At 36.6% G+C, this 11040-nt stretch overlaps 1 protein-coding gene across 1 annotated transcript in view; it reads left to right on the top strand.

Annotated features, from left to right (window-relative positions):
* The first annotated feature begins 5792 nt into the window (after positions 1-5792).
* Positions 5793-11040, top strand: part of LRRC8B (leucine rich repeat containing 8 family, member B) — a 5466-nt gene continuing 218 nt past the window's right edge. The window contains exons 1-4 of the mRNA XM_010145047.1: positions 5793-5826; positions 7150-7249; positions 7910-10071; positions 10886-11036. Of these exons, the coding sequence (XP_010143349.1) occupies positions 7936-10071; positions 10886-11036 (2287 nt within the window). The 5' untranslated portion in view covers positions 5793-5826; positions 7150-7249; positions 7910-7935. The remainder of the gene's footprint in view (positions 5827-7149; positions 7250-7909; positions 10072-10885; positions 11037-11040) is intronic.

Below are 11040 nucleotides of genomic sequence, written 5' to 3' on the forward strand. Positions count from 1 at the left end.
AGCGTGTATAAGCAATTCTCTGCATTTTCCCAAGGAAAGAGGATCTTTTGTTAAATAATTGTAATTGGTTTACACTGCTGGCTGTCTTGTATTCTTACTACTCTTGAAGACTGAAGATAATAAACCATAATTAAAGAATCTGCTGCTAGTGAAACTTTGTAGTATTTAAATTGTGACTATTCTCCAGTGTTATCTTCCTCTGCTTTGCTTTCTGGTGTCCTGAACATAGATAGCATCACAATGAATGGACATCATAAGTATCTGACTTGTGGAAACTAAGGGGATAAAAATTAATTTTCTGTTGTAGTACTTGGTATGCAGAATTAAATAGATACCATTGAGGCTACCTTGAGAATGCTGGAGGGGTACTCTGATACCATTGTCTTACGGTTATGTATTCGTATTTCCCAGCTTGTTTAGAAAACCATTTACTTTATCAAGGAAATGCACCTACTTGGTCTGGCAAGCTCTGTTTAATTTTACATCTGTAATTTGAGTGCTAGATTCTTTGAAAGGAAGACTAACAGATTTGTAACTGGACTTACTTGTTTCTTTAAGGGTATATGAAGTTCATGATTGTATGTTTGTTAGGTCTGCAGTAGCGTGAGCCGCTCTGGGGTGATTTTGATGATTTTAAGTACATTGTTGTGGGTAGTGTAATCTAGTATCTCAGTGTTCTCGCATCCTATTTCACAAATCCATTAACATTTCATTTAAAAATGAAGGTTTGTCTACAAGGGGGTAACTGATACATGCTTTGAATATGTTTGGCTTCAAATTTATTTGTAAAAAAAAAAAAAAAGTCTCTTGGGTGTTGATTCTGCTTGTGTCTCTGTGTTCCCTTTTTGAGACTTAAGGTGAACTCACTTTTTGTCACATTAAATTGTGTATTTCATTATGGGCTGTCTAATGCCAAGCTTAAAAATGCAATTCTTTAGGCTCTTAGAAGTGTATAGATACTTTACAAGTAGTAGGGATGCATGCCCCTCTCCGACTTCTTATTCAAGACTGAAGGTTTTGTTTACTTCAAACTGTGTTATGTGGCAAAAAAGGGGGAAAGGATGCTGACAGAAGATAGTGCTTCACTTTAAATACTGATGTCTTTGTGTTCAGAATGAATGAGATGTGATCAGACTGTATGGTGCCATATAACAGATATTTGGGACTTGTTCTTTGGGTTTTTTGGGCCCTTGTTTTTACTTCAGGAGAATTTCAAAAGTGACCTTCTGGAAGACAATCTGTATGGTTTGTGTTTTGCACCAAGAGGTGTTGGTCCATGATGATCTCAGCAAGAAATGTATTCAGACACTGTATAGTATAATTTAAAATGCTTTTTATTGGATTTGACACTCTAAAGAATGAGTATAGATAATCTTACATCCCGTTGGAAGCTGGGAACGTGAGTTGCACAGCATCAGCTGAACCTTCAATCCCTGTGCAGCACACCATGCAGACCTTGCCTGTAGAAAGGGTTACTTCATTTTGATCATTCAAGCTAGTACACAGTTTTCATACAAGAAAACAACTCTGTACATCATTTCTACTGTCAGCCAGGAAAGATGCTCACAGGAGAACTTCTTGCTGCACTTCTCAATAAAAGATATGCAGGTGCTATCATTGCTGGTACCAAGTGGGAGCTGCCTGCAGAATCCTCTGTTACAAGCTGGCTAAATTTATCCTTTGGCTGAGAGATTTGCACAGCCCAGGCCTGGGCCTATTAACTAGCCAGAGTGTATCACAAACACCTCTGTGTGCCGTGGTCTTCCAGTCAGAACTACTACAGTTTGTTATAGTCTTTTTTTAAAAAGCCTTGTAGAACTCTTTCCAGTTATTTTTTAATTTTTTAATGTGTTTTGCTATATTTCTCGAGGAATTGCCAAGCAGTCTTATGGTAGCAGAGCTAATTTTTTAGTGGGTAATACCAATGTGGAGATTGGGCAGTATTTTTTGTTTATAATTTCCTTTTTAAAATGGAATATGTGAAATATACAGCTGTTTGAAGAAATGTTGAATGGAGCAAGTAAAAAATCTGCATTCTTAAGAGTGCTAAAGTGAGAATACAAATTAAATAAGTGAAATATTAGGTGAAACAAAATATATTTCTAAGTAAATTTACTCTTTGGGTTCTTTGTATAACCAATACGAAGCCCTCTCTTCTAAACAAGTGCTTGTTTTGCTGTTTATTGTTAGTATTTTAGGTGCTAATACATGTCTTGAGTCAGTTAATGTATTTATATTTGCATTAAAAGAATAAATGGATGAGAACACAAGCTGCAAATAATACTCCTACAAAGTAGGAGTAGCTACTACAGCTTGGATGCAGCTTTGTCTTAATGTGCCCTCAATGAAAGAGAATTATAATACTTGTCTGTGTAGTTAATGTCCTTCCTCTGTCATACTACTAAAATCACTTAATACAACCTTAATTTATATATTTTTTAAAAATTGCATCTCTGAAAATAGTGCTGGGACACTAAAGCTGCACAAACTATTGCTTACTAGAAATGTTCAGATTTGATACAGAGTCTGGATTCTCCTTGGTTTAGCAGGATCTTGGAGAGCACCATGACTATGAATGAAGTGATACTTGCCCTGAATGTAAACAGCTTGTTTGCAAAGAGATCAGTCATGTTTATGCAATTATGTGCAAAACAAAGCTTGTCTACCTTTCATTTTACTTTAGGTTTTTTGCCATTAGATTGCTTCCTATTTAACTCCGAAACATACTCGTTCAGAAACAAGTTTGTACCTACTTACATTTTTTTCTTTGTGTTTTGCAGTGGGTTTTTGTCTGTTTGGTCTTAAAACTGGGTTTAAACTGAATGTGTTTCTTGCTAGCAAAGGCCTTTATAGGAGCATAGGTTGTGACATTTTATTTTAGCTAGAAATAATCCTTAACACCTTGAACTTAACTTGAGGAGAGGGCTGGATAAAGTGCTTTTACCAGTCAAAGTATGTATGTCTGATTATGAATTTGTATTTAAAATTGCTCTCCAGGTTAGACTAGTATGAAGTAAAAAGCACATTTAACATACTTTTAAAATACCTGTCTTGTATTACAATTTCATTCCAGAGTTTAACCCTTAAAATAGTTGACTTGGTTTCTCCCTCTCATTCACTGTTGAGAATTAGGCTCAAGTAACTTCATGCACTTGGGCAGACCTTGCTGATGTGATTCATTATCATGTGATCTACAGGAATATAATTTTAACCACCTGTACAACCAGAATATTTGAAGATGATCCAACTCCCTAGTGAGTGTTTGACCAGTGACGTATTTTACTACTGAACTTTAATTCCGTACTGGCCTTCCTCGAATAGAGGAAAGGTGCAATAGTTGCATATTGATGGAATTTAATGAAAATTTTACTTAATATGGTTCAAAGAAGACAATTGTCTTTTCTGGAGTGCTGCAGGTATAGGTTGGAAATGCATAATGTAGCATATCTAAACTGCGCAGACAGATTTCAAGAGTAAGCCTTGTGCTTGTAAAGCTACTGGAATACCTGTTGAAGTATGCTTTACTTGTATAAATCTATTTTGATATATTTAGTGTGTCAAAAACACCAGCTGAATAATTAAACAATCAAGAAACCAGTGTAGCCTTAAAAATACAAAGTCTCCTATCAGATAATGGCTTTCTGGAGCCCATTATGCTTTCAGGAGGACAAGCAAGGCACCTACCTTGCCGCAAGAGCGATCCCTAACTAAACATGCCTAAGATGATGAAGCAGTGACCAAATGACAGAGTAATGCAAGGCCAAATAACTTTTCAGCATCAGGAGAGGTTGAGGAGGGTTATCTGATACTTATAGATAATATTCTTCAAAATTATAACTTTTTTATTCATATTCTGGATATGTTTCTAGTGATCAGATTTGTAAGTCTTGAAGTAACTAAAAATTGCCTAGGTATTAGATCTTTTATTACTTTATTTTTCTGGCTTATGTCCCAGTACTGGTGTGGGGTAGCTCTCATGAAGTCATCACTTAGCCTGGGGCTAAACTTCTGTCTCTCATCTTCTAAGAAAGGTTGTCAATTGAATTAGGTCACTTTGAAAAGCTTTTATGGCTTTGATATGGGTTGAAAGCTGCTGGAGATGAGATTCATCAAACCCATTACAGTTCAGCATTATTCCATTTGATTAGCCACTCTTGGCATACAGATAGGATTTGAAAGAAAACTGTCTTTTGGAAAAAATATAATTAATAATTCACATGTTTATTTTACTCTTGTGTACTGCTCTGATAGGAAGCTTTATTTTGTGTGTGTATATACATAATTGTAATTAATACACATGCTTCATTGGAAGGTTTCAAAAGTAGTCGTTAACAAGACCAGAGTTGATATATTTAAATGTTTAGTATTGTGATGCTCGCTTTCTGCTAGAAAGTGTTCTAAAACCACAGCAAGAATGAAGCCTTTTTTTCTGGGATATGTGATAGGGACTAACAACTTTCCAGTTAAAGACAGAGAGGTGACAAAGAAAGCATTTTATAGAAACAGGCCTTACAAAATTACATGAGTCAGTCTCACTTTGAGTTCTCAAGCTGTACAAAAACCAACCACTTTGTGTTTGCACATTATGGCATTGCTTGAAGAAGGTGTATATCTGGTTATGCATATGCTCAAGTAGAACAATAATATGTTGTAATAACATTGGGTTACATTCCACTTTCTGTTTTTCTTTCTGTAACTTTTAAAGAAAATTATTTATCACATAGTGCTGTTTCATTGTACTCTGAATTCTGTCCCTCATACTCCACAAGAACCTTGCTTATTCACCAAAATAGGTCTGTTACGAGCAGACTGGTGTTCTTTGTATAGAAGTGCAAAGTACATATGTGCGTTATTAAATTGTGCTACTTGTAACTTTCTCTAATAAGCATTTAGTTAAGCCATCATCTTGGGCAGTACCTGCCCAAATACCTAATAAGGTTTAGGTGTTTGTCAGGATGAGAATTATTCCCATCCTCATGCTAATTAGACCTTTCTCACTATTTTAAACTCTCAGCCAGTTCAGTCAATTTTGATTTTTCAAATGTTTTTCTATGTTAAAAATATGCTACTTTGTGGAATCATTCAACAAATTTATTACATAGCATGTTCTTTACAACTTTAGCAGGGGTCTCAAGTCTTTAGTTTTTGTAACAAAGTTCAAGTGAGAAATATTGACTGGTTTTCATTCTGGAAAGTAAAAAAAAATACTTTTTTTCTGTCTATTCAAATCAAGCACGTTTGGAGTGGAGATACAATGCAGATATTCTTTGCAGAATTAAAGCCTTAGTTCAGATAGGTTTAGTACCTTTTTGTGCTTTTACAACTACAAATGTACATTCAACCTCCAAGTAATTATACCAAAAGAAATCATTTTAAAGGTACTTACAGAGTTTTTTGCAAGTTGAGCTGGAGCGATTGAAGAAATTGCAATACCTTAGCTGTGGTTAGAACATCTCAGCTGCAGGACTGGTAACTGTCAATACAAAAAACTGTTAAGCTTAAATGACTTTTAGCGCTTAGAAGGGGGACAATGACAAGGGCCTTTATCTCTGCTTTGGGAAAAGCAGCTTTCAGATGGTGACCAAGTAAATAACCTGACAGAGGTGAAATCTTAAGTTACTCTAACCAAATCTAGATCTGGTTAGATCTTTTGCTCATTCAATACTGGACCTTTAAAACGCTGCTGTAGAAGGAGCAATGAGATGTTGTTCTAACACAGTTATTGGAGTTCAAATATTTCATGTTCTAATGACAATTTGTTTTCTCTACAGGACTGTATTGTAACCATCCTGTCCTCCTTCAACTGCTTTCCCTTAAGTGGGCCTGGTAAGTTCCTACATTGTATTAAAAATAGCCGTCAATGCAAGAAGAGTTAACTTATTTTCATCCGTTCTTCTCCCTTCAAATGTGAATGTGGAGTAAGAATAAGATTCTGCCTTAGTTCAGCTATTGTCTTTCCATAACATCTTGTCAGCTCTGTTTGAAATCAAAATGTCCAGTACCAATATATTATGAATATGAGCTGGCAGGTGGCCAAGAAGGCAAATAACATCGTGGCTTGTATCAGCAATTGTGTGTGGTTAGCAGGACTAGGGAAATTATTGTCCCCCTGTACTCAGCAATGGTGAGGCCACACCTTGAATACTTTATTTGGGCTCCTCACTACAAGAAGGACAATGAGGTGCTGGAGTGTGTCCAAAGAAGAGTAATAAAGCTGATGAGGGGTCTAGAGCACAAGTCTTACAAGGAATAGCTGAGGGAACTGGAGCAAAGGAGGCTGAGGGGAGACCTTATCACTCGCTACAACTACCTGAAAGGAGTTTCTAGTGGAGTGGGGGTCAGTCTGTTCTGCCAAGTAACAAGCAATAGGTCAAGAGGAAATGGCCTCAGGTTGCACCAGGGAAGGTTTACGCTGGATATTAGGATAATTTGCTTTATAGAAAGGTTTGTAAAGCATTGGAACAGGCTGCCCAGGGAAGTGGTGGAGTCACCATCCCTGGAGGTATTTAAGACATATAGATGCTGAGGGACATGGCTTAGTGGTGACCATGCAGTGGCGGTTTAATGGTTGGACTTCATCTTAAAGGTCCTTTCCAACATAAATGATTCTGTGATTAAGAAAAATACAAAACATCCCCTTTGTTTTATATCTGTACTGCTTAACAAACTATAATAAGTTTTCCTCAAAGCTGGTGGTGTCTGTGGTATTGCCATTGACGCTGGATAGCTTATTAGTTTCAGCGTGTAAAATACGGGCCTCTGTATTTGAGAAACTTGCCTTTCTGCCAAACCTTGGTATATCAAAATTAGGACCAAATTCTGCTTCTTGAAGTCTTGCATGTTGTGTATTTTATTTTCACATAGCTACTTGGCAAAAAAAACCACCAAAACTTTCCAATTGGAACAGGGCTAGTTGTAGGCAGTTTTCTGGTTTTTTTTGTATTGATGCGACTGTGCAAAACTTTGACTTCACATTCTACATAATCATGTCTGAGTATGTTCTGTTCCATTTCGTGCAGCTGTAGCAGTACAGAGCTTAATGGATCTTGATGTCTGCAATAAACCAACAGTTCTAATGCAAGCTGAAATGTTTGCTCTTTTAGGTGAAGCTGTTAAAAATAAAGTACATTCAATGTTTTCTCCATCCAGAATGAAGACAAATGTAAAGATGGCATGTCCAAGGAATTTTAAAAGGTGCAGACCTCCTGACTGAGCAGTGCTGTGTATTTTATTCTCTTTAATTAGTAAAGTAAGTTTGAATCAAACCTATGCTGCAGGGGGTTAAGTGTGGCATTTTTATCTATATGCAAATATTGGACAATAACAAGTTGTGTTTAGTTTCATTTTCATTCAGTCAATATGATTAATTCTTTTGATGGGAAAAGATGGGGAGTTATAAGAATATGTAAAGCAAAGCAGCTCTTAATTTTCGTGTATTCTTTAATTGGGTAGAATTATTTAGTCTAGTAGAAAATTCTAAATTACAAGAATCATCATTTTAATATTTCTCTGATTTTGAAATTCTTCATAAATGAGAAATCACTTTTGCTCTAAGTTTAGGACAGTGGTGAAAGACTAGTAATATATCAAACACTACTTTAACTTATGGTACTTGTTGCTTCTCCTTAAAGAATACTCAAATGTTTGGTCAAAATATACTTTCTACTGATCTCTAATGCTGTGTTCGCTCTTAATTTAAATTTTTGTATTGCAAGTAACTTTCCTTAAGTAAGATGATAGCTAGGGTTAGGTGCCAGTTCTCTGATCCTTTTGCTATGTTCCGGATGCTAGTCCAAATGTTACACACATTTAAAACTGTGAAAACAGTAATCAGCTTCAAGTGTTTAATGGTGAGATAACTTGTTTTTAACAATTCTCTAAGGATGTCTTTTCTTTTTTTCTCTACCAGCTGCTGTTCTCTCACAGGTGAAAGTCATGATCACGCTAACAGAACTCAAATACTTAGCAGATGCCCAGTCATCCTACCACATACTAAAACCATGGTGGGATGTCTTCTGGTATTACCTCACCATGATAATGCTGCTAGTTGCTGTACTCGCTGGGGCTCTCCAGCTTACTCAAACCAGAGTATTGTGTTGTCTTCCTTGCAAGCTAGCATTCGACAATCACTGTGCCGTGCCTTGGGATTTAGTTAAAGCCAACTTTAACATGTCGGCTAGCTCTACAGCACAGATAATCATCCCGCTTAAAATCCAGAATGATCTCCATCGACAGCAGTATTCCTATATTGATGCAGTATGTTATGAGAGAGCGCTTCACTGGTTTGCCAAATTTTTTCCATACCTAGTGCTTCTGCATACCTTTATTTTTGCAGCTTGCAGTAATTTCTGGCTTTACTACCCTAGTACAAGTTCCAGGCTTGAGCACTTTGTAGCCATTCTTCAGAAGTGTTTTGATTCTCCGTGGACAACGCGTGCCCTCTCAGAAACAGTTGCTGAGCAGTCTGTGAGGAAGTTGCCAATAGCCAAATCAAAAGCAGTGATTTCATCACCTGGGAGTTCAGTAGATTTAGGGGCCAGCAGACAGTCCCTGCCATATTCACAGCCTGGCTTGGAAACAACTGGAAGAGAAAATTCCTCAAGTGTTCTTGACAAAAAAGAAGGAGAACAAGCTAAAGCTATATTTGAAAAAGTGAAGAAATTCAGAGTACACGTTGAAGAGAAGGATGTCATATATACGGTGTATATGAAACAGATTATAGTGAAAGTCATTGTATTTGTCATAATAACAATTTATGTCCCCTACTATTTATCATTTATTACACTTGAGATTGATTGTGTAGTTAATGTTCAGGCCTTTACAGGCTACAAAAGGTACCAGTGTGTTTATTCACTAGCGGAAATTTTTAAAGTTTTGGCTTCATTTTATGTTGTTTTAGTGATCTTCTATGGTTTAACTTGTACTTATAGTTTGTGGTGGATGTTAAGAAGTTCACTTAAGCAATATTCTTTTGAGAAGTTGAGAGAAAAAAGCAATTACAGTGATATACCTGATGTAAAGAATGACTTTGCATTTATTCTCCACTTGGCAGATCAGTATGATCCTCTTTATTCCCAACGATTCTCAATATTCCTGTCTGATTTGAGTGAAAACAAATTGAAACAGATAAATCTTAACAATGAATGGTCAGTGGAAAAACTGAAAAATAAACTAGTAAGAAATTCCCAAGACAAGATTGAGCTTCACCTTTTCATGTTAAATGGTCTTCCAGACAGTGTCTTTGAACTGACAGAAATAGAAGTCCTAAGCCTGGAACTTATTCCTGAAGCCAAACTTCCTTCAGCTGTGACCCAGCTAGTCAGTCTCAAAGAACTCAATGTTTATCATTCATCAGTAACTATGGATTATCCAGCAGTAAGCTTTTTAGAAGAAAATCTGAAAACGTTACGCCTGAAATCTAGTGAGATGGGAAGAATTCCGTTTTGGGTCTTTCATCTAAAAAACCTACATGAATTGTGCTTAACAGGATATTTCATGCTAGATCATGACAACTCCATATACAATGAAAGCTTTCAGGGGCTAAAAAATCTGAGATCAATTCACTTAAAAAACAACCTTTCCCGTATACCTCAAGTGGTTACAGATCTTCTGCCTTCTTTACAACACTTGTCTATCAACAATGAGGGAAATAAACTGATAGTGCTAAATAACCTGAAGAAGCTGGTAAACCTGAGAACCTTGGAATTAATCTGCTGTGATTTAGAGCGCATTCCTCATTCTATTTTTACCCTAAACAATTTGCATGAAATTGACTTAAAAGAAAATAATCTCAGAACAGTGGAAGAAATAATTAGTTTTCAACATCTTAAGAACCTTTCTTGTTTAAAATTGTGGCACAACAGTATTTCATATATCCCAGTGCAGATTGGTGCATTATCAAACCTGGAACAATTGTATCTAAATTATAATAATATTAAAAATGTTCCATTGCAGCTATTCCTTTGTAAAAAATTACACTATTTGGATCTTAGCTATAATAAACTAACCTCCATCCCTGAAGAAATCGGTTATCTGACCAATCTGCAGTACTTGGCTTTGACGAAAAACCATGTAAGTAGAACTTTGAATTACTACTTGCAAAAAAACCCCAAACCAAATATTGACTTAACCTACTATTTTTTCCTGGAACAGTCTCTGTTTCAAAATGCTTTTGTGGTATTCATTATTAAAGTAAACACAGTAAAGCTGAAAAAAAGGGGCTGGTGCTTGTTTAATTACTAAAACTTTGGTGTCATCAAAGCTTGTGATACTGAGTAAGTCCTATCCTGGTGTGTAGCAGCTTAAGGGCTCCCATCCAGATACAGTAGAGGTTAGGATGGCTGCAGAAATGTATCTTCCCTTTATCTGCAGCTGTCTATCAGAGGTAGTTTTTTAATGGAAGTGAACAGTGATAAATATTTACCTTTGAATGTCAGACTGTAGTGAATCAATAGCCAGCTGATAGCTGGTGACCTCATCAGCAGTGCTGAACTGTCTGGCTCGTTAGTGTGGGGTCCAGGCTTGTGACTTACGACTTCTTTTGAGATTTGTAATTGTTTTTATTGGTGAGCTCGGTCTCGCCTGCACGCACGCGTACATGCTTCTGCACATGCAGGCATGTGTATGCTCACTCTGCCATACTTGTCTCTTGGCTTCTGCCAGTAGCTAAGCATCTTCATAACAAAACAGGTATATAAAACCGTTGTAGTGTCCTCAAGCACTTTATCGCGTAATGACAGAAGCATTACAATCTTCCCTTCCCTTACCCTTCCATAAACTAAGATGTTATTTTTACCCTAAAGTAAAACCAGGAAGTGTCAAAATACACAGCTGCATGTAGGCTAACAACTTCTAATGTACATTATTTTTATTCTTTTTTTTCTAGATTGAAATGCTGCCTGATGGGTTGTTTCAGTGCAAAAAGCTGCAATTTCTTCTTCTGGGAAATAACAGTCTGATGAATTTGTCCCCTTGTGTGGGTCAGCTACTGAACCTTGTTCAATTAGAGCTCATTGGAAACTATCTTGAATCACTTCCTGC

Source organism: Buceros rhinoceros, unplaced genomic scaffold (assembly GCF_000710305.1).
Source record: "Buceros rhinoceros silvestris isolate BGI_N320 unplaced genomic scaffold, ASM71030v1 scaffold18371, whole genome shotgun sequence".
NCBI classification, from domain to species: Eukaryota; Metazoa; Chordata; class Aves; order Bucerotiformes; family Bucerotidae; genus Buceros; species Buceros rhinoceros.